The sequence below is a fragment of the Chaetomium globosum genome, genomic scaffold (assembly GCF_000143365.1).
Source record: "Chaetomium globosum CBS 148.51 scaffold_4 genomic scaffold, whole genome shotgun sequence".
Taxonomy (NCBI): domain Eukaryota; kingdom Fungi; phylum Ascomycota; class Sordariomycetes; order Sordariales; family Chaetomiaceae; genus Chaetomium; species Chaetomium globosum.
Genome location: NT_165979.1, coordinates 4,625,297 through 4,650,792, shown reverse-complemented (window position 1 = coordinate 4,650,792; position 25,496 = coordinate 4,625,297). Strand labels below are relative to the sequence as shown.

The window sequence follows — 25,496 nt, the reverse complement described above, 5'->3', positions numbered from 1 at the left end:
GCTATGTCGTCCACGTTTTGTACTTGTAGGGAGTGAACTGCGTTGCCATAGCACATCAGAATTGGGGAGACGGACTAGTGGGTTTGCACGTAGATGTCGGAAGAACCGCTGCTCTGGTACCCCTCGGTGGCAACGATCTGGTAATCGTGCTGTCCAAGGTTCAGGCCAACGCGGGCCCAGGCGTTGAAGTGGTTCTGCATGGTGACGGAGCCTCCGACGCGCTTGGAGGTGCGGACGGACCAGTACTGCTGGAAGGTCCGGGTACCGTCGATAGAGGGCTGGTTGTAGCGAGTGGAGACGTAGATGTTGTAGGTACCGCCGTCGGTCTGGTGCTGACCCTTGTACTGCGCTCCGCTGCTGGGGTTGTAGGTGCCGAAAGACTCAATGACGTAGTACTCGACGAGAGGGTTGCGGGTCCAGCCGTAGACGGCGAGGTACCCGTTGCCGCTCGGGTTGAAGGCACCGCCGTAGTTGATGGTCCTAGAGTAAGAGTTAGGGCCGAGTCAAACTTAGGACAGACTGGGTAATCCCGAAGGACGAGTCTTACCGGCCGTTACCGGGGTTCCAGCCCTTGCCACCAACAAAGTTGCCAGTGTTTCTCCAGCTAACCTGGTACCGGCTGCCTTCACCCATAGTGTAGGTAACCTGGCCGCCTCCGTCGGACCACCACGAATAGAAGTATCCATTGTGGTAACCCTGTGAGTTTGGCGTCACCTGGCGCTTTTCGAGGACATCAGTCGAGTTTCCATTGTCGCGCTCAGCGAAGTCGAAGGGAGCACTGAGGACCGAAGTCACCGTGGCAGCGGCCACAAGGAGAGACTTGAAAGACACCATGATGAAGAAGCTGTGCTTGATAGTAGCAGTAGACCGCGATGCTTGAGACTGAGGCTGCAGTGTGAGGGAAGTTGGGAGGACATCTCTGGAAAACTCTCCTGCTTTATATATTCAACCACATCGACGCCCGAGGCTGTTGTTTCCTAACGTCATAGCTTGCAATTGTTTCCCGCGCCTATGGGAGTGAAGCCAGATTCTGGCTAAATCAAAAAATGGGGATATGTACTTGGCACGTCCCTAGGGATCATGAAGGGGCTTTGTTTGGCGTTGAATCGTGGTGCCCACATGATACCCTGCCCTCCGAGCATGAAGAGTCCCCGCCTTCTCTGCTCCCTTCTGTGGTATTTATAACAACCGGCTCCCTTGGCGGGCAGCCGAGGAGCCTAGATAAGGATAAAGAAGTCGGTTAAGCGCGCTTGTGGCCGGCGTCCCCGTGCGGCTAGAGCGAGCACACTCACGAGAGCAGGGATGACGGACAAAGAAAGAAGTCTTTATGACCGACAAGCCCACACCTGTTCTCCGGCGCTGGACCAGAGGTAACATTTACATGTCCAGGGCCCAGAGGGTTCTGGTCTAGGTAGGTGACAATGGTATCTCGTTCACCGTTCTCTCATTGAAGCAACCCCAATTTAGAGGAATGTCGTTGAGTTGTCGATCGGGAGCATGCAAGGCAGCTGCTCTAACCGGGTTCTCGGCGCTCGCAAGGGCGGCTCTTGTTCGTGGAAAGATCCACTATGGAAGCTCATTCCCCGGATTTCCATAAAATGGCGGAGAATCACTCCCCGGATCTCGGGACATGGCATTTAGGCTAAGGGAGATGTGGAGAAGGACCCGTTCGCATGAAGCCGTAGCGTGCTTGGCATGTGCTTGGTTCGGCACGAGAGCCTCTAAGTCGGCGAGATCCCCCCCTGCATTGCGCCGAGGCATTCCAAGGTCCCGAGCCCGACGTCGCGTTGGGTTATTTCGCTGCATGGAACGAGTCGTGGCCCTGGACTTTTTCCGGTAGCCACCGCGATCGCAGACGATTCAAGCACAAGTCCGAATGCCCCTGGATTAGACGCCCGAAATGCGTCCCTGGGCATCAGTATCACGGCCGCAAACAGCCAGGGATCAAAGGGTTGCTTACATGTAGGGTTACTCTACCCTCCCCGAGATCCCACTGTCAGGCGGCCAGCTCGGTTCGGCCACAACCTTTGACGTCTTTCCCGCCGATAGAAGGCATGGTGACCATGTAGCCTATGGCTTCTGCTTCAGGCAATTACCAGAATGGCGAGGGTAGATCGAGGTGAATAACAAAGCAATTAGATACAAAGCTGGGACTATTACCAAGGATTCGTTCCAGGCTCCTAAACTATATCACCTCTAGGAATCAGTACCTCTCCTTTAGCAACATGAACACCGCTCCCACAATAGCAACGTCAACGGCCCCCTTACCCCCTCACTGGGAACGACGCTGGTCGCCGTGTTCGTCGTCGCTCATAAAGTCGGGGTCGTTGGCTTTGGGCTTGACTTCGGGCGAGATCCTTTGAAACTCGGCCCGGACAGCGACCGGCATTTTCTCTAATTTTACCACGATAATTGACTCGCCTGAATTCATCATGTCGGTCGCGCAAATGGTGGTGTAGCCGCGAGTGAGTGTTGATACGAATCGTGGATGAGGCGAGGAGGGGTTTCAATTTCTCAAAGTCGCTGGTCGGGATTTCAGGCGCACATTCTACGTTTGAACGTTTATCCGAGTCGACTCAAGCACATGGGGGGAACAAAGCTTGAAAGCACTCGTGTGAATTAGCTACCTGAAGGATTTGCAACCTACAAGTACCTGGGTACCTTCCTGGGTGCCTGTAGGTAAGGTACCTACCTAGTTGTATAATTTCGGGCGACCTGCCATGTCCCCTGAAACCCTTCAATAACACTACCAAGCAATTGCGGCCAACGAATCAACTCGCGAGTTGGCGCCTGTGAATTACCCGATCGAGCGATGAAAGCAAGGTTCAGGCATCAGCCCAGGCGAGTCGAACCCATTTCAAGTTCACACGACCATATCACACCGTGTCAAGATGGTTTATAATGTATTACATTTCGGCCTATTCGTACATGTCGGCGATGCCCTGCGCCCGATCCTATCCTCGCGAAGCAGCGTTGGGTACCTAGGTAGGTACCTATTCATGGAACAAGGCGGCACTAGGGGGGGACGGGCACAGCTGCTTGGATAACCGCACAACAGCCGTAGTGGATACCAACGGTTGACTAACAACAATATTTTCTTTTCGAAGTTACCTATCCTATATCTTTATGTTTTGGGTTTGACTATATAGGACCACCTGACTCACTTCCCAGAGGGTACCGAGAAGTTAGGCGTAGTACATACAATGAGATATTTGATCTCTAGACTGGTTGGAATTAAGCTTCTTAACTATTCGACTCTAACTTTGTCAAACTTTCAAAAATTGAAACTTTTGGGACTGTTGATTGCCTGGAACTTTGTTGGTGTTCACATGGCTACTCCCATGTATAACATCTAGCTTTGCTTGGATGTCCTGGAACTTAGATCTTTCCTCCACCACTCTCTCGCCCTGACATAATTTACACAGCCGCGGTCGTAGGTACTATCAGACAGTGAGGACACGGAGCCTCTTCACCCTCGACCCTCGCTAAGGCGATCAAGTCGCTGAAACATTTCCCTCCCACCACGTGCCCACACCCGAGAATAATAGACGGCTCGCGCCTCCCATTGTCGCTCTGCAGACCCCGAAACACCAACTTAAGTGGACAAGCCCCAAAGCATCTCGCAACGGGCCTAGGCCCCTCCCGCGTCCGGAGCCAGCGGTAGATTTGGGCCGCTGTGGGGGGTACTTGAACTTCCAAATCCCGTCTCGGCCCCGGGGCGGGATTCGGCGCAGCCTGAGGGACCCCCAAGGGATGGTTGATAGTCTTGCCTGCGGTTTGGTTCGGAGGGCAGTCGGCGTTGCGAGGTCTGTTTGCGGGGCGATGAGTGGTGACGGGGGTCCTGTCCGGGCGGAGGTCGACGGGGCGAGGTCTTTCTGCGGGACGACCAGCGGTGAGGGTTCTATCGGGGCGAGAGTCCACGGGGCGAGGGTCCACGGGACGAGTTTGAACTGGACGAGGATTGGCAGCGCGAGTTCTTTCCCCGCGAGGGTCGACGGCCTGACTTTTGTCCGTGGGACTACGCGTGGCGTTGCGTCTGTCTCCAGCTACGCGCGTCTCCTGGCGCGGTCTCGGGTGTGCAGGACGTATGGGAAGTACCAAGTTCCGAGTTACAGTCGTCTGAATAGAAGGGCGGGGAATGATTGGGCTGCGTCCTTCGTTGTGCCGCGGTCGAATCTGCCTGTTGGTGGCCGCGGTCGAGGTTTCCCTTGTGCGACGGGGCCGTTTGTTGGCTGTTTCCTTCAGTAACGCATCGATAGTTTGTTCGAGTTCCGGCTGTTCCAGCTTACTGTGGTCCCGTTTTCTGTCACGGCGAGGCCGCGTGGGTGTCTTCCTTAGGGATGCCACAGATGCTTGTTGGGGTTGCGTTCGGTCCTGGCGATCCCGCTCCCGGCGATGAGGCCGAGTGTTGGTTGCCTCCTTTACTAACATATCGCGGTAAGGCGGTATGGTGGTTGTCTCCGTATATGATTCCACAAAGACTTCTCCGGTTTTGACGCGTTTGTGGCGGTCAAACTCTCGGGGAGGAGGTCGTTTATTGGTTGTAACCCTTAACGATGCCTCAATCGCTTGTTGAACTTTCGCTGCTTCATCATAATAGCCACGATTCCGTCGACGGTGCCGTGTGGTGGTTGCCTCCATTAGTGAAGCAGCGATGGCTTGTTGAATTTCGAACTCTTCACGCTGGGCATCATCCTGGTGACGAAGTTGGGCCCGACTGGCCTCCATGCGAGACTCCTCTATCGCACGTTCCAGCTGAGCTTTCTCGAGATCCTCCTCCTCAAATGTCGGTCTTTCAGTCATAGGGGTTTCCGAGGCCGCCGTCAGAGACTCCTGAGCGACTACCCTCACCAACAGTTCTTCAAGCTCCCGTGCCGCCTGCTCACTCACGGGCAGCGACCCCCTAATGTTACCGGGAGAAGTCATTGAGGCGAAGCATCCGAGAACAGAGGGGGGTTGAAACGGAAAGCGAAGGCTGAAAATGTGTTTTAGGTTTAAAATCCCAAAATAAAACCGGCCAGTCTGCTTTATTTAAGAACACCAGCAACGTCCTTACTTTTATCGGTTTCTGTTCCACGGTGCAGTCGTTGGTGCCAGTAAAAAGTGAGGCTATGTTTAACAAAGCCGTTGTTCCAACTCACAGTGCCTCCCATTCCATTGTCTTGAGTTTTGAATGATGTAGATATTATTGAAAGGAGGCCAAGAAAACAATGATATGTATGATGTGACTGTCCCCCACAACGGTGAGGTTAACATGTGTATGTGTGTTGGCTACGTTGAGATGCCTTTAAGGTTGATTTTGAGGTTTGCAGGATAGGTTTGCAGGATTATGGGTGGGATTAAGATAATAGTTAAGTGTAGTTAGCGTTTTTATGTTCAAAGCTACGCGGAGTAGCAGTAAATTTTGCCTTTGTTGTCAGTGTGGCGCATACTGTAGATCTTTTAGTTACATCTACTCGCAAGGCGTTATGCAGCGTGGACGGCGCAGAACCGGCGTTGGGTTTTGATGTCATGTCAGAAATGAACTCGTGGCTCATACAAGTTTGTCCACAGGCCCTGCAATGTCTCTGTTGACAGATCTGGGTATCATGTTCATCCCACCAAAACGCCGGCTACCAAACACATAACTACATGAGACAAGTCATATATACCTATTGCTTGCCCCCGAACCAAGTTTATAAAGTCACTGGTTGGAGTTGAGCTTTCCCGACCAGGCTGCCGAGTAGCTCCAAGACGGCGCCCTTGTGCGCGAGGAGGGGCAAACCCTCGTCCTCGCCAGCCCCTGATCCCGATGGCGCGAACAGCTTCAGCCGTGATTCGGACATGGCAAAACCACCGCAGGCAATCTTAATAACCCTGACGCCTGGGTGAAAAAGATTCAGTGCAAGGTGCTCCTTTACGTAGTAGGCCAACGCCTCGGTGAACGGCTGGGGACTCGGAGAACCCCCATTCTCTCGCGACTCGCCCCGCCACTCCCATCCCTCTTCGTACAAGCGCCCCGCCAATCTCCTTCGTTTTCTCAAGTCACCTTCCCATCCCCATCTTGCTGGTGAAGTTGCTTGCTTCCCCTGTGTTGTGGCCGCGCGTTCGCCCACATCCACAAACCTCGGCAGTGCTGCAGCGGGAATAATGACGTCGATAGACTTGAGACCCAAGGGGGGATGCTGCTCCGCCGTAACTTCCTCCTTTGAAGGTGCCGGCGTAGGTTCGGGTGGCGGGACATGAAACCCAAGAGTAAGCACCAGATCCCTGGCAAGGGACCCTCGGGACGGCATACCGGCTGACTTGATCCACGCCTCCCAGATGCCCATCAAACTCCGCGTACCCAATCGCATGGGGCTGACGCGGCAGTCAAAGGTTGTCGACAAAAATTCGCCGACGATAGCCTTCAGCGGTGGCGGCATGCGTACGAGGAGGAGAGGTAAGGAGAGAAAATGGGATGGATCGGCCGAGTGTTCCCAGTCCATGTTATCCTCGTCACCGCGGCTCTGACCGCCGCCGACGGAAAACCGCATCTCCGGCTTATCCAACCCATTCTCCCCATCTCCCGCCAACGGAGGCAGCAGCAACGCAGTGCAGGACGCCATCTCATACTGCAGCGAGATATGCAGCGCCTTCTTCCCCTGCAGCCCCCGCACTAGCTGGCGCCACCCCTCCCCATCCTCTCCCTCACCACTACCCCCTCCCTCCCCCTCCCCCCCCTCAAACCCCAACACATCCCCCACCCTAACCCACGCCACATCCACCCTCTCCAGTGCCCCCGCCCTACCCACCACCGAACCCCCCTCATCATCACCCGCCGCCGCCGACGCCGCCGTACCGACGTGCACGCCACGGATGACGTCCCCCACGAGGCTGTCGCGCAGACGCTGGGCGAGGAGCTGCAGGCGGCTGGGAGTCAGGGGTTCGGCGCCGAGATAGAGCGAGGAGAGGCGGTGGACGGAGAAGGTGGTGTTGTAGAAGGGGAGGCGGGGGAGGGGTGAGTCGGGGTTGGAGGCGGCGTCGGAGTCGGAGTGGTTTTCTTCGCCTTCTTCTTGTGCTTCTGCTTGTTGTTGTTCTTCGTTGAGGTCGGGTTCTGGGCCCCGGTCTGGGGGGTGGGGTTGGCGGCGTTTGGGAGGCATTGGGGTGGGTTGTTGGGTTTGCGAGCCCGGGAGTCAGGGAGGGTGGGCGACTTGGACGCGTCGGTGTTGGATGGGTATTGGGAATTGAGCGGATCGCGTTCCTGTCACACGTGCAGTTATGGGAGTAGCGCGTTGAAAAAAAGTATTTGCGTGGTAAATTGGTTGTGCTTTCAGGATAGAAGCGAGTTTATTGGGATGGAAGGTGCACTGGAACTCTGGGAACAGAGGCATTATGGCAATGGTGGGGTTGAGAATCGTGAATAACCCTAACCCTTTGACATCCCAGATGATCCCCGTCTCATTGCCCTCAGCTGTCCTGAATGTGTGTCGGACCACAGTAAGTAAAGGAAACCCTGCAATATTACATGTTCTTATTTGGCTAGTAGTCAAGTAAGGCGATATCCGGTGCCTCTCATATCCGGTCCCTCCAAATGTGGTGCTCCACCAAAACTCCATGCAATGCCAACCCCGTTTGCCATCATACAACTGACCGTTAACAAGAATTCTGACAATGCCGGGCAACTCAAGTCCCCGCATAGAGGCCTTCCCACCTCTCCTCAACCCCCGCCACCAGCCGTCTTGAAGCTTCAATCTCCTTATCCAATTCCTCCAAGTTCTTGGTCAGGGCGCCGGCTTCCTCGAACCGCCGGGCACCCCTTGCCCTGTTGAGCATGTCCTGCACCATGAACCGCTGCTCCTCCAGTACAACCAGTTTCTCCCTCGCCTCCTTCTCCTCCGTCTCCAGCGCCATCGAAACGGCCGTGCTAACCTCGCTCGCACCACCTAGACTTGACGTTTCGGCGTCGAATCCCGCTGATTCACCGTTGCGCAGCGGGGAAGATATCGAATGCGATGACCCGTTGCCGGCGGAGAGCAGCCTGCGGTGGTTGGAGCTTTGTGACTTATTTGAGCTCTGTGACTTGAGCATGGCCGGGACGCTCTTCAGAGGTATAAGGTTGGCGTGCAAAAAGGACGAGGCGGATGCGTGGATGGCTTTCTGGAGGCGTAACTGGGTCGGGCTGTCGGTTTTCATGTTGCGTATACGTCTGGCGGCCAGGTCATACTTGGCAAAGGAGTCTGTCAGGCGTTTGCGGATCTTGGCCGCGTCCTGGATCTGTACGTGTGTGGGTGGCGGCTTCTCGGGCCCGTTTCCGTTCTCGTCGGGCGGCTGAAGGGCGAGTAGTGATTTGTGGAAGGAGGGCATCAGCATTTGGATGCCGCGTTCGAATTGGCGAAGTGTCTCGTAAGCGCGTTGATCTGGCGGCCGGTGCTTGATGGACTCGACAAAGTCGTGATGGGAGAAAATCGTTTGTTTGCACTCGCAGCACATCCGTACATCAATGCCGACTTGTCCGTTGGTCGGGTGTTCGAGCTTTTCGGTCGTGGGTACCGCAATTTCTTCTCCGCGTTAGTGAAGCCATTCAACCGGACCACACATGACACTCACGATTTGCGACGTTCAAGCTCACCTCGCTCGAACAGTTTGTCTGCGGGTCGGCGCACATAACCCGGCCACATATCCTGCAATGATGCCGCCTGAAGGTCCAAGCCCCAAACTCCTGCTTGCAAAAGGGGCATCTGGCGACGGCCGCATCATCCTCCCAAGTCACTACAGACTGCTCGATCATCTTCCTTTGATTCCTCTGCCCCGCCAGCGGTGACAAGAGGCCCGGGTGGACACCCGTTTCTGGCGGCGCTTCCGCAAGCAATCGTGTCAACTTCGTCAGTCTCTTCTCTAACCTCTGTACCTCTAATCGTTGTCTTTCCACCTTTTTTGTCCGTACCGCGGTGAAGTATGCCGTGTGGTCGCGAGCTAGGCCCGTGCTGTCGTTGTATCCTTCCCTAGACTTGTAACATGTCTCGCACACCCGGCACCACACGCCCCTGACTGGTTCATGGTGGGCCGCTCGCGAGAGTTTCATCTGATACATGGTGTGCTCTTCGCAGAACAGCCGCCCGCATTTCCGGCAGTTGACGCTGCCGCTGAGCGGCCCCAGTCTCCTGTCGCATAATGGATCGGTACATACGTCGTGCCCTGTCGGCCGTTCCCAGTGTTTCCTCGAGACGAGTTGTTCGGGATCGATTACGGTTTCGATGGCCCGCCCGGGCGCAATTCCGACGGATACGGGCTGTGTCTCGTTCGACTCGAATACTTCTAGGCCTCGTAGTTTTTGGTTGATGAGAGACAGTGGTTGGAACCGTTTCGCCTTGAGGACTTGCTTGTCGAACCACGACTTGACTTCGTCTTGCTCGGCCTCGGGCAGCTCTTGGTGGATATCGTCGAGGTGTCGGTTGAGTTGTAGTAGCGTGACCTACAGCGCCAGTCAGCTCAATAAAACCCCCGGTCCTGTCCTCTTATTTCTTGACGAACCATCTGCTCTTCGCATATTGGGCATGCTAGCTTGTTGGCGGGCGAGGTCCCATTGGACGGCCCTGCAACGGTGACATTGGAGGCGAGGTCCTGGGAGAAATCGGGAAGCGGGCTGGACGAGGACGGAGAAAGGGAGACGGGTGTGGAGTTCCGCGAGTGAAGGGATCTGGTGCTGCTGTCGGACGGAGGGAATGGGCTCGAGGATCGCGGGGCTCGAGTAGAAGAAGAAGGCGGAGGGGCAAGGCCCTTGCCGCTGCCTAGGACCCTGCCGCCTCCGAGTTTCCGGGCAGACATGATCGCTGTTGAAAGCGGTCTCCCGGAGGTGGGTAATTCAACACCCCCTTGGGGCCACTACGCTGTCGTGGGGTGGAATGATGGCATGGACATGGTTTCTCAATCGAAGTCGTGCGGAAAAGGCGGAGGCGGCGGGCGTCACGAAGGATGATGAAAAGCAACCTGCCAGAAGCATGGAGGACGGGTAACTGGAATGCGCTGCAGACGGTCGAGTCAAGCTACAGGGATGGGATGGATTGATGGCAGTGTTGGCTTGGCGCAGCATCCACTCATTGTGCAGGTCTCGGTGGGGCTGGTCCCTGTTCCTTATCAATGGCGCTGCTGAACCAAGCAACTTACCCAATGGCGGCGGGGATCCTGAACTCTGCGAGACCGGTCCAGAAGGCAATCCACCATGTAGCCGTGTTTTAACAACTCACAGCTTTCATAGGTCACTCTAGTTCCAAAACAGCTGCCAGGTACAGCTAGCGATGGCTGAAACACCGGCAACGTTCCCCGAGGTGCAAGGCGGGGGGAGTCTGATCATTGCGTGGCAGGTCAAGGGGAAACATGTACTGGTGGTTGGCGGGGGCGAGGTGAGCAACGAACATCTATTGTCTAAAGCCAAATATTTGGGTACATTGATTCCTGTAAACTGACTTTTTCCACCCTGTCTGTAGGTCGCCGCGGGTCGTATCCTCCACTGCCTCAATGCCGACGCCAACGTAACGGTCGTTTCCCCCGCCGCCCGCCTCAACCCAGAGGTGGCCTACCGAGTCGCCCAGAAGCAAGTCTCGCACGTCAACCGCAACTTCATCCCTTCGGACCTCGACGGCGCCGACATGGTGCTAGTTGCAGTGGACGACCCGGCCGCCTCGACGGTCATCTGGAAGCTGTGCAAGGAGCGGCGCATCCCCGCCAACATCGCCGACGTCCCCCCCGAGTGCGACTTCTACTTCGGTAGCGTGCACCGGGACGGCCCGTTACAGATCATGGTCAGCACCAACGGGAAGGGGCCGAGGCTGGCGAGCATCATCCGCAAGTTCATCGCGAAACTCTTGCCGTCCAATGCTGGGAGGGCCATCGACACGGTGGGACAGCTGCGGGTGAAACTGCGCGAGATTGCCCCCCGGCCGGAGGAGGGACCCAAGCGGATGGCGTGGATGACGAAAGTCAGCGACGCTTATCCCTGGGACGAGATGTGTGACTTGACCGAAGAGGATATCGGCAACCTCTTGCGCTTCTACCCCGCTGGCACCGTCCCGCCGTTAGATGATCTCAAGGCCATGCGCGCGAATGCCAGTGTTGGGAATGATGCATTTGACGGCTCATTCGGCTTTAGTGTTGGGGCTTAGGTTGGCAGGCTCGAAGATTCGATTTTGCATCTCATATATCCTCCAAAGGTTAGGTGTTGGACCAGCGCGATACCACAATTAGTTACAGACAATGCGAGCAGGGGATTGATACCCCTGGATCCATATGAAGCTAATAAAAATAACATTGCCATTATGACGCACCACAACCTCCCGTACCAAACGCCAGAATGAAGGTGCAAATAACAGCCAACAAGGTATCAACCCATTACCCCCTTACAAGGCGTGAGACCGCCAACCGAAAATGTTGGGTGCAGGTATGAGCCACGCACCAATATGTACAATAAACAGCAGACGACCGGGACTGCAAAGTACAGCACCACGGTTCATGCAACACCTTCGACCCCGCCGAGAAATCTCCTGACTCTCGTGATCTCCAGCTCGCCCTTCTCCGACTCGACGGCCCTCGTCAGCGTATCCAGCAGCATGTCCACCTCGCTCTCCGGCCGCCGCGTGCACAGCGCCACGAGCCGCCGGTACCCGAGCTCTCTGTCCTTGCTCCGCGCCTGCAGCGCCTCCACCGCCTGGTGGGTTTGCCCCGACTGCTCACGCAGGGCGTTGACCCGCGCCCGGAGGACCGCAGAGCTGGGTAGCCGCGCGAGGTGTTCCTCCGCCAATCCGTGAAAGTACCCGTTGTCCGTGGGCGCTTGTTGCTGTGGCTGCTGCTGCGGCTGCTGCTGCTGTTGCGTGTTGGCCGCGGCAATTCCGTCCAGCACCATCTCCAGGTCGATCTCCCATGCGTTCGCGGAATCTATGTCAAGTCGGCCGTGGCGCTGCTCCAGTTGGAGAAGCTCGTATTCTTCCTCCTGGCAGGCTCGTTTGAGGTTGACCACCTTCTGCCGCGCCAGCTGCTGCGCCTTGAGCTTTTCCTGCAGGGACTCCAGCGTGCGGCGGGCCTCGCCGACTTGCGCCGACGTAGTGCGGAGGGAGCTGTGGAGTGTGTCGATAGATTCTTGTTTCTTCTTCAGTTCGGTTTGGAACAGTGATGATGACTCGGTGATGAGGTGAGTGATTGCTAAAACGGGTCAATACGCCGCAAAATACGGGGTGTGGAAATGCCTAGTGCTTACAGTTTACCACCTCGTCGCTATTCTCCTTATTCTTCTGGTTGGAACCACCCTGCGAGGCACCGTTCTTGTCCGACACCTCGCCATTTCGATTGTCCTCTGCATCTGTGCCAATACCGAAATCCACGGGTCTTAGACCCGCGCGGTTGGCAATATTCGGGTCAGCGCCCACCTCAAGAAGCTGCGACACGATGCTGCGGTTGCCGATCCTCGCGGCAATGTTCAATGCGGTATCACCGCTGCTGTCCTGCGCGTTGACGATCTCGCTCATAAACCGGCCGATACCCATCTTTGCCGGCGCGCTGAGGCTGCCAGGGATGTTTTGGCTGCTAGGGGCGCTACCCTGCCGCACGACCCATTCCAGAAGACTCTCGAGGTAATATCGGCTGGCGGAATTCCTCCCCTTCACGGCACTCGTCACGGCGATGTGGTGCAACACGGTCCTGCCCTTGTCGTCCCTTACATCGATGGTGACGCCCAGAACATCGAGCAGCTCGGGGAACGAGTTATGATCCATCGAGTTGGTGACGATGCAAGCCCGCATCAGGGCCGTCTCTCCCGACGAGTTGACGCGGAATGGGCTCGCGCCGGCCTCGATAAGGGCCCGCAATAGGGGCATCCTAGACAAAGTTGCGGCCCAATGCAGGGCAGTATGGCTCTGGGTATCGATCGGAGCGTCGAGTTCCTGCGGGATCATGTTGCGCAGCACATTTCTCTTAGCTTCATCCGGGCCGCTGGGGTCCATGAAGAGTCCCATGAGCATGCTCCGCTTCGCCTCAGCCTCCGGAGACATGTCATACGGGAGGGGCCGGAGTGGCCCCGGAGCGTAGTTAGGCTCCTGCTCCAGATGGACGCCCGCCTGGGAGTAGATAAACGATTCATTGGGTTCCGTCGGCGACCCCGGGTAGTTAGCCGCGTAGCCGTCCAACTGGGGGTAGGTCGGGGTCAAGCCACCAAAGCTGTTCGCGGGCGTAAGGACCCTTTGCCGTTTCCTGGGAGGCTGTTCGTTATCCCCCGGCGCCACTTGTGTGGTTTGTGACCCAAAAGCCGAGTCGGCATGATTGTAGTCGGAAACGAAGCTCTGTTGCGAGTTCGGAGGGAAATCGTTGGAGGAGTCCTGCATTGAGGATTGACGGTGGAAGCTGGGCGCGCGACTAGGACCGTTGCGGTTTCTGGGCCCGGGGGAATCGAATCGAGCCTTGCTGATTGCGTTTATGGCGTGCGACGCCGTCGAGGAGATGTTCTTGAAAAAGGTGCCAGACAGGCCATTGGCGCGGTTCTCTTGCGAGCTCGCGTTGTACATTCGCTTCCTTTGAGCTGCCATGGCTTGTTCCTTGGTCGGCGTGTCGACATCGGCTATCCCCCCTTCCTGGCCTCGCTTGTGGGTCAAAAGCCTCATCAGCACCTCCTCTACACCGTATTGTCGGCAGACCTCAAACCCTCGCTCAAATGGGATCCAAGTGCCCTGGTATTTCCCGTAGCCTCCCTGGACCTTCTCGTGCTCCCCCGTCTGGATCTCCTTCTCGAGAATTTTGGTGCGGCGGCCCTTATCCACCCCCGCCACTTTGAGAATTTGTGTCGCGTTGAGCCACCCATCGGTCTGGCGCCGCATGACAGCGACGTTGTTGACTTCCATCTCGTAGACATTGACACCCGAATAGACGGCCTAGAACGTCATTGTTAGCAGGACGCACAAGGTAAGGATGCAGGTTTCGCGCGCACCGAATAAATTCCCATGTCTGTGTCGTTTTGTGCCTTTTGGGGCATGTCGGCGTATTGGCGGTAGCCTGTTGGTTGGGAGGAAGGCTGGCTCATGGAGAAGGACTGTTGTGAGGAGGGTTGGGATTGTTGCGGTTGCTGTTGCGAGCCAGCGGGGATTTGTGGCGGTTGCATAACGGTTTAGTGCGCCCAACGAGGGCGAAAGTCGGGTCGCGTATCGACAGACAAAAGATGTCGGAGGAGATTCCGGGAGTGCGATGCCGATTCGGCACAGAGGGGCGCGTGGAGGGGAGCGCAGAGACGGTGGCCGATATCAAAATTGTTAATTAAATGTGCATTCAACGAATACCAAGACGTAAGTCGCTCGGATAGAACAATACGGTAGCTTGAAGTCCGACAGTCAAACGTTCAACATCAAATTCTTCGTCGCTCTGTGGCTGGTTTGAGTGAAGGTAGGACGATGCGGTCGGAATGCGGCGTTGCGCTCACGAGAGGACGGATGAGCGCACAAAACCCCCAGCATACGTTGCAGTGGACCACGGCGAAGGGAAATGGGGTTGGTCCAGGGAGTCGATGCGCTTGCCGAGTCGCCTGCAGGAGAATGCGTCTTGTTGACGAAGCTGGCGCCGACAAGAAATATAAAAGATAAATATCAAGAAATATGTCCAGGAGACATGACAGGGAGTCAAGCTCTGTCAACCTGATGTCAGACTTTCGCAGCGAGAAGCTCCCCTTTTGGAACTTCAATTAAGACACGGGTGGTCGACGTGTGACTTTCGTGTTCTGGTGTGCGTGTCTGGAGCACACGAAAAGACGCGCCATAAATTCCCGGGGTGTGGAGGGAGGGGCTGGAGCGCCCGCACGGGACACCCGACGAAAGAGACCCTGGATGAAGCAACGCGCCAAGACGGCACTGGCAACAAAATCCAGGTGCACAGACCCGGGATACCGAGACAGTCGCAAAAACAATCCCGAATCGTAACTAAGAATTTATTTCCATGTGCCAGCGGGAGCCGGATGATCCAACAATCGCGAACAAGGAAGAACGGAATTCGATTTTTACCCGGGGTATTCGATAATGTCGCAACCTCTTCGTATCCCAAAACCCGAAACGGCGCTTCATCTCTACCGCCATATCCTCCGCGAAGCGTCATATCTCCCCCCACTCGCCCGGCGGCCAATCGACAAGCAAATCAAAGACAAATTCCGAAGAAACCAGGACCATGAAGATAAAACTGCGAAATATCTCCGCCAAGCGCACCATGACCTTCGTGCTCTACGGGCAGCCAATGCTGGCGACATGGGCCGTATGCGCCGGGTGCTACTCCGGGCGTTCGGCCGCATTGGCCGGCGACGGCGAGAGCTAATCTCCCAACTGGTGCATCGCGACACACCCGCCAACACAGAAGAGCTGGAAAAGTACGCCATCGCGATGGCTGATATTGGAGCCAAGAACAACACGCCGGACTGGATGGATGACTGGGACCTGGACAAGCTGCGCGCCCTCGCCCGTTCTCAGGCGCAAGCCACTTTGGTCAACACCCCGAAGGCGACCGTCACTGAGAATCAGGCCGCGCCGGAGAAGAACCTGCCCAAGGAGAATTCCTGGGGCCGCCCGCTCCCTCTCAAGCTCGCCCGGACAAAATTGAAGAATCTGTGGAAAGCACTGGCGGACAAGGTCCTGCCTCCACTCCCCATGGAGGAGTGGAAAAAGCTCGAGGCCATCGCCAACGGAACGGTCGTGGGCGACTGGCTTCCTCCTCCTCGGCGGTCTGTAGCACAATCTACATTTGAGGACGTGCAACAGGGCCAGACTTGGGACTGGCAGTCATACGCTGTCAAACCCGTCGCCGCTGTCGACAGGCAAGCCAACCGGAGGAACAAGCTTTTAAGCGGAGTAGTAGACGACAACACACCAACTGGAGATCCGCCGCCGATTGGACGCCACAAGTACACCGCGCGGTCCTGGCGGCGTCTACTCGGAAGTATCTGGCAATTAAGCCCAACCATGAACAAGAAGCCGGGGGGTAAGGGGTGGGATATCACTTGGGGCGGTTCGGAAACGCTGCTGCCTCCGCCAGCGACCGCAAGCAACATGGAGTTCTTCATGGATTTTCCGGTCCTAGAGGACCCCACATCTCAACGCAAACGCGGAAAGCGAGGGGGCGGTGCATCGGGGTGATGGGCATGCCACTCCAGGGCCCTGTCCTTCTCCCTCCCCTTAGTCCAGCATGGTCGCCAGCTTGTTCAGCGCCTCCCCGTCCACCCGCATGCCCACCCACTCGCTCATTTGCTTAGCGCCGATGCTCTCGTAAAACTGGATGGAGGGCTCGTTCCACTTCAACACCACCCACTCGAGCCGACCACCGCGCATAGCCACCACTTCCTTGGCCAGCTCGACCAGCAGCCGCTTGCCGTAACCTTTCTTGCGTTCACTCTGCTTGACGTACAGGTCCTCGAGGTAGATGCCCGGCCGCGCGCGCCAGGTGCTGTAGTTGTAGAAATACAAGGCCATGCCGGCGACAACGCCCGCCGGCGTCGTGAGCACCAAACAGCGCGCTGGTTTGGAGGGTGATGTGGGCTCTGTCTGGGGAAGAACACCGGTGGCAGTGGTGGAAGACGGGTCCGAGGGCGCAAAGGCGATGGTCTCGAGGAGTTTGGCTTCGGTCGCTTCGACGCTGTCTAACGCGTGCTCGTAGTCGGCGAGCTCACGGATCAGTTCGAGGATCGCGGGGACGTCTAATCCAGGGGTTTGTCAGTCCAGGGGGGGGGCAACAACAAATCTGGGGAGCACGGCACAAGACCTTCACAGCGCGCCTGCCGGACATTGGGGGCGTTGGAGGCCATAATTGTATATCTGTGAGTTGGTGGCGAGTGATCCAAATGCGTATATGCTAGGAAAAATGCTTTGGCTCGGGACTTTGGCCTCTACCTTCAACGTCCCTATGGCCCCTTTTATCGTCCCCGCCGAAGATCGCAAGCGCGTGTGGGTAAACAGTTTGCCCCGCGACTCCAACGAATGGCGGGGTATTCCCAGTCGCGAAGGGCGCGCTCATGTCAAATTCTGTGGATAATTCTAGCAAGGACCGAGGGGCAATACGAGATGGGCTCCCGGGAAATCCGGGCACACCGAGGAACCATGATAGGCCCAGATATCTGAAGTTTTGAACTGAAGACCTAGGAACGAAAGAACAGTATCAAGCCCTTCTCTCTCTCTCTCTTTCCCGTCGTTGATGGAGCAGACTTGGCAAATGGAAGGACGATGGAGACCCGAAGAAGCAATCCTGCAGCCTCCCGACCGTTGGGTAGCACCGCTCGCCTGCCGATCGGGAGCCGCCAAGGGCGTTTCAGCTCCATGCTGACTTCATGGCTTCCCCCATCCTCGCGTGACAACAACCAAGAAGAGAGGATCACTTTCACCCTTTCCAGTTTTGAGAAATTCGAGTGATCTGCCGGAACACACCGAGATCTCGGGAAGATCAAGAATATCTCCAGCCCTGATTTCCAAAAATATCCCTCCCCAACAAGTACCCAATTTATGACAAGGACCCGTTGGGTTTCCCTTGTTAGCACAAAATGAGCCCCTCATCTGCCTCGGCATCCGCCGAGCCGACGGTCACCTTCAGCTCAGGCCGGGATGTAAACACACCCCCCGATCTCAGATTGTTGCATTACAACGATGTCTACCACCTCGACCCCTCGTCTTCCGAACCGGCTGGGGGCGTTGGCAGGTTCGTCAGTGTTTGCAAGGAGTATCGCGAAGCCCAACGATACCAGGGACAGCCCGAGCTGGTCACCTTGTTTTCTGGCGATGTCTTCAACCCGAGTCTTGAGAGCTCTATTACCAAGGGTTAGTTACTTCTTCATGGCAACCTGGGTACCGTGTGGTACTTGACCATGCTGCTCACAACCCAAACAGGTAGCCACATGGTCCCTCTTCTGAACCTCATCAAGACCGACTGTGCCTGCGTAGGGGTATGTTAGACTCGCTCTTGCCGCGACGTTGGTTGATACTGACCTGTCCAACAGAACCATGACCTCGACTTTGGTGTCAGGCAGTTCCGCCACCTCACTTCCAAGTGCAATTTCCCCTGGTTGTTGGCCAACGTGCTGGACCCGGCCCTTGGGGATGGCGTTCCCCTCGGCAACGCCAAAAAGACGCACATGATCACCACCTCCAATGGCATCAAGATCGGTTTGTTGGGGCTCGGAGAGCGTGAGTGGCTCGACACCATCAACTTGCTCCCGCCCGACATAATCTACCGCTCGGCCAGTGAAGTCGCACGGGAGCTCGTGCCGCAGCTGCGCGCCGAGGGTGCCGACATTATCATCGCCATCACGCACATGCGCGAGCCCAACGACAACAAGCTTGCTACCCAGCTGGGCGGCGAGAACATCGATCTCATCCTCGGTGGACACGACCACTTCTATGCCCACAGCTTTATCAACGGGACGCACGTCCTGCGGTCGGGGTCAGACTTTAAGCAACTCAGCTACATCGAGGTGCGACGGGCCTCACCGTCTGAGGATGGCACCAACAGCGGGCGGAAGTGGGATATCGACATCTGGGCGACGCGACATGGTGCGGTCTATCCCCGAGGACCCCGAGACCCTCGAGCTGGTACACCGGCTCACGGCCAAGTTGAAGAAGAGCCTCGAGAAGGCCATTGGGTGGACGGCGACACCGCTCGACTCGCGCTTCACCACGGTGCGACTCAAGGAGAGCAACCTGGCCAATTTCGTGTGCGATATCATGCGCCACCACTACAACGCTGAATGTGGGCTCATGGCCGCGGGGACCATCAGGGGAGACCAGGTGTACGCTCCGGGGCCGATACGGATCAAGGATATCACAGACTGTTTCCCGTTTGAGGATCCTGTCATTGTGATGAAGGTGTCGGGCCAAGGGATATGGGATGCGCTGGAGAACGGGGTGTCGTTGTATCCCGCCCTGGAAGGTAATCATACGATTCCCCTCACCACATACCCCTACCACCAACGGCTTATCGCTGACGCTTGATTCGATCCCAGGCCGTTTCCCCCAGGTCTCAAACATCATCTACAAGTTCGACCCCTCACTTCCTCCCGGCTCCCGCATTGTCTCTGTCAAGATCGGCGGGCAGCCTCTACAGAAGGACCGACTCTACGTCCTCGCCACACGGGGCTACATGGGCCGCGGGAAGGATGGCTACCGCAGCTTACTCGTCCAGCCCGAGGGTGGAGAATGCGAGGAAGTCGTTTCGGAGGAGAATGGGATGCTGATCTCGGCTATGCTGCGGCAGTACTTCATGTCCCTGACTGTGCTCGCCAAGTGGAAGGGCTGGGGTCCGTCGTTAGACCGTCACTGGTATGTACCTTGCCTTTGGTTCCACCCATGTCCCATTCCTACCTATCCGGTTGGGCATTCTGGCCGTGACCGAGTGACTGACTGTCATGTGCTCGACGGAACAGGTCGGAGGTGGCGAACAGCGTTGCTAAGTACCACCCCGTCGGTGTCCCGTCCGCTTCCGCCCCGGTCAGCCCATTCGGGGTGAGGTCGTCGCATGGTGGTCCAACCCCGGGCCAAGAGAGCGGTGGCTGGGCTGAGTGGACTCAGACCCGACTCAGGCAGAGGCGCGCCAGCGTGCCGCCGATGCTGGGACCCAACGAGGACGAGAGCGACAGCGACTCGGGCGAGGAGCTGGAGCGGGCCCGGGAGAACGCCCGTGTGCTCGACAGCGAGCTAGCGGTTATGCGCCGCGTCTTTCACAAGTGGTGCCGGCTAGCGGGCGTTCGTGGGGCGGCCTGTGACGAGCTGACCGAGGGCGAGATCGAGGTGACGTGGACAAAGCCCATTGCTCCCCGCGTCGAGGGCCGCATTCAGATGGTTACCCGCACCGCTAGCTGAACGTTTGGTTGCTGCGAGTCAGGCACTCTCTGCAAGTCTCTCTTGAGTGATCCAAGCGGGGTGGGACTACCTACGGTGGACGAGAGGCATATGGACAAAGAGTATCTGACTCAGGCATGTGAAAGGGGGCTCGGAGAGAGAGGTCTATGACAATGGTCGGTCATGGACAGCCTACCGCTTGGGGTGGCGGGTAGAACAAACATGTTTCAGCATGACCAACCGTTTGAATCTCCTCCCCACACCTAAGCATCTCCAGGCTTCTCAAATCACTACGTGGTGCTCAGCTGTTATTTGACAGGGAATTTCCCGGTTTGGTACGTATTTCTTTGCCACCCGGCGAAGCTAAGAGGTGATAACACAATGGAAACGGAAACAAGGCTTCTCCCGGCCGTGGAACCCCCTTGCTCTTCCATATATGACGAAAGTTTGCGCCCGTCCTCTCGAGGGCCCACACAGCTCAAGGCGCCGAATGGAGGGGAAACGTAGCTTGTTGCCGACTTCAGCAGGAGGCAAGCGAACGGATGTGGACAGTGCAATTTCGCATGGCGTCTAGTTGTTTTTCAGCAGATATCGTCACTCAGAAGCCACGATGGGAAACTCACCCAACCCAAGAGCATTCGGAGTTCACTTAACCCAACAGGGTAAACGACGGCGCCTTATCTTGTTCCACCAGGCTCCCTCAGTCCTGGCTTAAACATCGACACTTTGCCGTGTAAACCCCCCGGATCTACGTCAACCCCTCGGACCCGAATGTTGAGCGGTGCCGAAGTCTAAGCGGCGGCCTTGATTCGGATATGATCAACATGTTGATAGCAACCCGGAACATCATGAAAATGGGCTGGGATGCTGCTTGGCGGACAATCCAAGCATTTACTCTGCCATGCGGATTTACTTCTTCCCGTGGAACCCCCGAGCTTCTCGACTAGAGATGTTTGCTGGTCTTTATCCAGGATATCCCACGTGTCCTAAACTTGAACGTTCGGGCAGGAGAGGGGTGCTTTATGCAGCAAAGCAGTTTGTCCCTCTTTCCAAGTCCTACCACCTCTACCTATGACACGTGTATACCCAATAGACACGTCTTCCGTCCCATCGGGAGGAGAGAATGTTTCGAGAAGAAGAAACACTGGTGTGGGCAACAGTCGTCCCCGCAGATTTTCGCGGCAGCGCTCTCCACAAGTGGGTGACAACTGGGTGTGTGGTTCGCGGAGAGGTGGAGATCCGGGGCTTTAAAGTCAAGTCATGACAACAGTTGGCCGTGGGCCGACGACGTACTGTCGCCCGTAGATTCGTCGGCTTACAATGGGTGCCCAGGGATTTCTTTGTTTCACCCCCCCTAGACTCCTGGGGATGGCACCATGGTCTGCTGTACACACCCCAGCATGTATATAGTGATGGATTGCATCTGTTGGTATTGTCTAAGTTTCGGACATGGCTAATTGTTGATTGTATCAGCCAACTATGAGCGAAATGGCAGCTCACAAACCGGGGGGGCCCAATTACCACGGATGGCGATTCACATCAGTGGGGTCACTGTTGGCCGCCGAAGAAAGCTCGAGCTTCCAACGGGTCGAAAGATGGCCGTCTGCGGAGCTGGTGAAGACGCCACCGCCGCGGAGTTGCGAAGTACCTAATAACTCACCTCCCACTCGTAAAGAACGAGTCGCGGAACTACATACAACAACGGGTTCCATGGCATGCAGACTTGTATCGAGAGCCATAGTTCCAACTGTTGACCGCATCATTCGTATTGACCTCAACTTCTATCGATCTTGTTTCATCAGCTCAGTGATAGCCAGCGTCGGGTCAATACTTCCGCACACATACGCTCCCTTTGGCGAACCGAGGTTTCGTCGACACTTCTTGTACTAGCACGATTCACGGATACGCATGCCCGGTTCTTCGGTCCTCTCTATCGACCCTTGCGGTCGATAACTCACGTTCTCGATTACCCCCTGCCCCCAAACGACAGCAATGCGGCTGCCACCCCCGGAGGTTGTGGCCTCGTGGCCCGTCCCCAACTACATCAACCCAGAGAAGCAAGGACCCACGCTACTCATTGTCGAGCTTACCACTCTCTCAATTGCCCTCATTTGTCTCGGCTTGCGGCTCTATGCACGGAAACAAAGGTTGGGTGTGCTTGCAGCGGATGACTGGTTGATGATAGCCGCGGCGGTACGTGCCGGCCCTCCGTTATCCTACTGTGTTATTATAATAGCTGATGCTGAGTTTTGTAGCCCTTCGGTATCGGTGTCACTACCTGCGTCGTTCTGGCCTTTGTCCGGTATGGTTGGGATGTCCACGTTTGGGACTTGACCTTCGAAAAGATCCTGTCCGGCCGCAAGGTATCCTTTGCGGCCCAGGCCCTGTTTGTCCCTGCTACCGCGCTGGCAAAGCTCTCGATCCTGTATAGTTATCTCCGCCTCGCACAGACTAAACCCAGGTTCAGACGCGCGATTTGTATGTTTCGTCACATAAGCCCCCCTGGACGTGTAGCTGACGAAATGTGCAGATGGCGCTATGGTTTTCGTCGTGGCCTTGAACGTTTGCTTCATTTTCGTCCTTTTCTTCCAATGCAGGTGGGTCAGCCATGTCTAGGGGAACTGTGAGATAAGTAGCCGGAGTCGCGATACTGACCGTCACCGTGCCGTGCCAGACCGCTTTGGAGCTACTGGAACCTTCTCGAAGGCCATCGCGATTGTGTGTCGGAAGCGGCGACGCTGCTGAGCCAAGCCAGCACAACAGCCGTCGCCGACTTTGTCGTGTGGGTGTTGCCGATACCGGTATTCTACTGCACGCGGATGGAACTGCGGAAACGGCTCGGCGTCATCGCCCTCTTCAGCTTCGGCATGTTCGTCGTCATCGCGGCCTGTATCCGTGCTACTGGATCCATTATGTGGTCCAGGAGACGTATGATGTTACATGGTATGGGTTCCATCTGTGGTTGTGGACGGCCCTCGAGGTCCATCTAGGCATCATCTGCGGCTGCGTTCCTTGGATGAGGTCCCTGTCCACCCTCAGGCGGGACAAGAGAAATGCCAGAGCGCAAAAGGGAACTATCGGCAACGTTAGCAGCGTCGCCGAACTCATCAACATGGACAGCAGCCGTCGGCGTTCCCTAGGGCAGGCCGCAAAGGTAACCGAAGGGGGTCCCGTGGTGAGAGTGGGCAGTATCGCGTCCACGTCGACGAGGCGGGGCGGGGGTTCTCAAAGACTGGGGGGCGTGGTCAGGGGATATTTAGAGGACATTGAGAGAGGTTCGATATACAGCATTCCGCCTCCACCTGTGCCGGTGGAACCAGCTACCGCGGTGCCGGTCAATAAATCGGTGCGACCAGCCCACGCCGAGCTGCGAACCGACCGGCCGGTGGGACTGGCAGTCGACCACGTCCCCCCCAACACGCCGGGATTGGCATTGTGACAGTACCATAAACAACAAGATAGGAAAGGGAAAAGAGGTAGACATAAGAGTAGATAGAGTCGAGTGCGGGTGGGCATCATGCCTCGCTACCCGGGCTTCGGGGGACCTATTCAGGGGTAAGCGGGTTCATTAAAACTTGGCCGATAGTTGTAGCTAGACCTGAGGGTGAATAAACAAATTCTTAGCTGTTGCTACCAAAAAGTGGTAGTAGAACGTTAGACACTTTTGAACTACTTAGTAGGTAGACGATCCATTGTTTCTCCGGTTTGGTCCGGGGGTGTGGTGGGGACCGCAGCGGGATGGATCCGGCAAACGGGACCCGGGCGGTGATTCAGGTTGCCTACCTACCATGCACCCACAAAAGCTGGGGAGGGTTCGTGAAATTTGGGACTTCCACATTCGCCACCCCTCTCAATGAACGGATCATCACACCGAATTCGAAGGGGAGAAACTAGACGAAAATGGACGGCCAATGCACCGACATCTCAGAGACCTTCGGGCGCCTAGCGTCCAAAGTCACGCCGGAGATCCTCGCTTCAAACCCCCCGCTCTCTCGGCGGGGGAACGAGCCCAGGACTGGTGTTGGTTGTTCCCGCGAGATCTCGAATTTGAGCAGGCACGAGAAGACGCTGGATCCCCCGCCTCGGCAGAAGTGGGCTGAAGAGGGTTACGCCGTCGCCCAAATACTTGACGACGGCAAGTCCAACATTGCAGACCAGTTCCGCATCGCGCTTGCAAAGCTGGAGGAACTGCCGGAGTGCTCGGGTGACAGGCACGGATTGGTTGGTATGACCTCATCGCGCTTCATCTGAACGATGTTCTATTGAGCATGACCAGCCGTGCTGACTGGGTTGAATCGTGGTGACAAGTGATGCCTGCGGAGACCACATCTAGCCACGCCCCCCTAATCAACGCTATCGGGGCACACCCCAAGATAGTGGGTGCAGTCTTCTACGGCAGTTATCTCGGTGGCGAGTTTCCTGTCCCAGTGCTTGCGCATGCGCCGCTTGGCAACACCAACGCAGCTTGCGATGACGGTGGCGGGCGCGATGACGGTGGCGGGCGCGATGACGGCGGCGACAAAGATTTAAGAATCCACACGTACCCAGCAGCGGCAGGCCCTTTTTTCGCCGTCCCGGCGCACACAGATTACCGCGGAAGTGCCGCAGCTGTCGCACATACGCGCTCGCTGTCGTTTCTGAAGCCGCTGATGGGGGGTCCCTACTTTGACCTCGAGGCCATCTGGGAAGAGCACACGCGCTACGAGTTCGCCGAGCGCAGTGTCGAGGAGACAATGGCCACCATGGTCGAAGAGCCCTACGTCAACCATGTGCCCACTCTCACGGGCGGCGTCGGAAGGGAGGAGCTGACCGCTTTCTACCGGGACCACTTCATCTTCAGCAACCCGGACGATGTGGCGCTAGAGCTGGTCAGCCGTACCGTGGGAATAGATCGGATCGTTGACGAGTTCCTCTTCAACTGCACGCACGATCGAATCATAGATTGGCTGTATGACCTGACCCTCTAACCTGCTTTAACCTGGTGGGGCGCGTGATGGCAACTTTGAAGAAAACCAGGCTGACAAGCGTGCGTGCGATACAGGATCCCAGGTGTGCCACCGACGCTCAAACCCCTGAGCATACCATTTACGAGCATCGTCAACATACGCGGCGACCGCCTCTACCATGAGCACATCGCCTGGGACCAGGGAACCGTGCTCCGGCAGTTGGGCTTGCTCCCGGAATACTTGCCCTTTCCGTACCCCCTTCCGAAAGACAAGGAGCAGGCCGTCGGAAAGCATGTCGAATATCGAGTGCCTGTTGCGGGTGGGATAACGGCGAAGAAACTGCTAGACGAGAAGACGCCGCTATCGAACAGCATGCTCGCCTTCGAGACCCGGGAAGTATCGGGATCGAACGACAAGCGTTGACGAACGCGACTTCGGATGGGCTAAACCCGAAACAGGTGCACATGAAGTCAACTGCGTCAATTTCACCCATGCTTGTGCCGACGCTTGTCCTACGAGGAGGATGTGAATATTAACATGAGTTCGGATGAAGGAGAAAAGGGCAAATGAAAGCGTCATCCATCCGCAAAATGCCGATGCATGTGCAAAAGTCACGATTTCTCCATTTTCGATTTCTCGATTTCTCGATTTCCACCGTGCAGAACGCGCACAGTGTTATTTTGCAAAATCTTAAAATCTGTCCGGGCAAAACCCCTCGCGCCCACACTGTGCTGTGCCAAATTTGCAAGAAATTTCTTGG

General features: G+C 56.5%; 11 protein-coding genes across 11 annotated transcripts; 5 read left to right on the top strand and 6 right to left on the bottom strand.

Moving 5' to 3' along the window:
* Nucleotides 1-74: 74 nt before the first annotated feature.
* On the bottom strand, nt 75-834 carry CHGG_05235 (uncharacterized protein; the record flags this gene model as incomplete). Its single annotated transcript, XM_001224448.1, has 2 exons — nt 75-480; nt 548-834. The coding sequence occupies 2 exons, from the start codon at nt 832-834 to the stop codon at nt 75-77; spliced, it is 693 nt and encodes a 230-aa protein (XP_001224449.1).
* A 2,583-nt stretch (nt 835-3,417) lies between these two features.
* Nucleotides 3,418-5,158, bottom strand: CHGG_05234 (uncharacterized protein; the record flags this gene model as incomplete). Its single annotated transcript, XM_001224447.1, has 3 exons — nt 3,418-4,232; nt 4,290-4,975; nt 5,142-5,158. The coding sequence occupies 3 exons, from the start codon at nt 5,156-5,158 to the stop codon at nt 3,418-3,420; spliced, it is 1,518 nt and encodes a 505-aa protein (XP_001224448.1).
* Nucleotides 5,159-5,675: 517 nt separating this feature from the next.
* CHGG_05233 (uncharacterized protein) lies at nt 5,676-7,121 on the bottom strand (the record flags this gene model as incomplete). Its single annotated transcript, XM_001224446.1, has 1 exon — nt 5,676-7,121. One exon carries the CDS (start codon nt 7,119-7,121, stop codon nt 5,676-5,678), a length of 1,446 nt encoding a protein of 481 aa, XP_001224447.1.
* Nucleotides 7,122-7,644: 523 nt separating this feature from the next.
* CHGG_05232 (uncharacterized protein) lies at nt 7,645-9,786 on the bottom strand (the record flags this gene model as incomplete). The annotated part of the gene is made up of 3 exons (XM_001224445.1): nt 7,645-8,519; nt 8,569-9,433; nt 9,493-9,786. The coding sequence occupies 3 exons, from the start codon at nt 9,784-9,786 to the stop codon at nt 7,645-7,647; spliced, it is 2,034 nt and encodes a 677-aa protein (XP_001224446.1).
* Nucleotides 9,787-10,256: 470 nt separating this feature from the next.
* Nucleotides 10,257-11,120, top strand: CHGG_05231 (uncharacterized protein; the record flags this gene model as incomplete). Its single annotated transcript, XM_001224444.1, has 2 exons — nt 10,257-10,361; nt 10,446-11,120. The coding sequence occupies 2 exons, from the start codon at nt 10,257-10,259 to the stop codon at nt 11,118-11,120; spliced, it is 780 nt and encodes a 259-aa protein (XP_001224445.1).
* A 344-nt stretch (nt 11,121-11,464) lies between these two features.
* On the bottom strand, nt 11,465-13,972 carry CHGG_05230 (uncharacterized protein; the record flags this gene model as incomplete). Its single annotated transcript, XM_001224443.1, has 3 exons — nt 11,465-12,153; nt 12,209-13,871; nt 13,928-13,972. 3 exons carry the CDS (start codon nt 13,970-13,972, stop codon nt 11,465-11,467), a joined length of 2,397 nt encoding a protein of 798 aa, XP_001224444.1.
* Nucleotides 13,973-15,002: 1,030 nt separating this feature from the next.
* CHGG_05229 (uncharacterized protein) lies at nt 15,003-15,816 on the top strand (the record flags this gene model as incomplete). Its single annotated transcript, XM_001224442.1, has 2 exons — nt 15,003-15,694; nt 15,753-15,816. 2 exons carry the CDS (start codon nt 15,003-15,005, stop codon nt 15,814-15,816), a joined length of 756 nt encoding a protein of 251 aa, XP_001224443.1.
* Nucleotides 15,817-16,145: 329 nt separating this feature from the next.
* CHGG_05228 (uncharacterized protein) lies at nt 16,146-16,771 on the bottom strand (the record flags this gene model as incomplete). Its single annotated transcript, XM_001224441.1, has 2 exons — nt 16,146-16,663; nt 16,735-16,771. The coding sequence occupies 2 exons, from the start codon at nt 16,769-16,771 to the stop codon at nt 16,146-16,148; spliced, it is 555 nt and encodes a 184-aa protein (XP_001224442.1).
* Nucleotides 16,772-17,500: 729 nt separating this feature from the next.
* CHGG_05227 (uncharacterized protein) lies at nt 17,501-19,811 on the top strand (the record flags this gene model as incomplete). Its single annotated transcript, XM_001224440.1, has 6 exons — nt 17,501-17,774; nt 17,844-17,899; nt 17,954-18,427; nt 18,525-18,882; nt 18,956-19,271; nt 19,376-19,811. The coding sequence occupies 6 exons, from the start codon at nt 17,501-17,503 to the stop codon at nt 19,809-19,811; spliced, it is 1,914 nt and encodes a 637-aa protein (XP_001224441.1).
* Nucleotides 19,812-21,782: 1,971 nt separating this feature from the next.
* Nucleotides 21,783-23,229, top strand: CHGG_05226 (uncharacterized protein; the record flags this gene model as incomplete). The annotated part of the gene is made up of 4 exons (XM_001224439.1): nt 21,783-21,983; nt 22,046-22,268; nt 22,321-22,387; nt 22,497-23,229. The coding sequence occupies 4 exons, from the start codon at nt 21,783-21,785 to the stop codon at nt 23,227-23,229; spliced, it is 1,224 nt and encodes a 407-aa protein (XP_001224440.1).
* A 461-nt stretch (nt 23,230-23,690) lies between these two features.
* On the top strand, nt 23,691-25,159 carry CHGG_05225 (uncharacterized protein; the record flags this gene model as incomplete). The annotated part of the gene is made up of 3 exons (XM_001224438.1): nt 23,691-24,015; nt 24,099-24,738; nt 24,832-25,159. The coding sequence occupies 3 exons, from the start codon at nt 23,691-23,693 to the stop codon at nt 25,157-25,159; spliced, it is 1,293 nt and encodes a 430-aa protein (XP_001224439.1).
* Between the last annotated feature and the right edge of the window lie 337 nt (nt 25,160-25,496).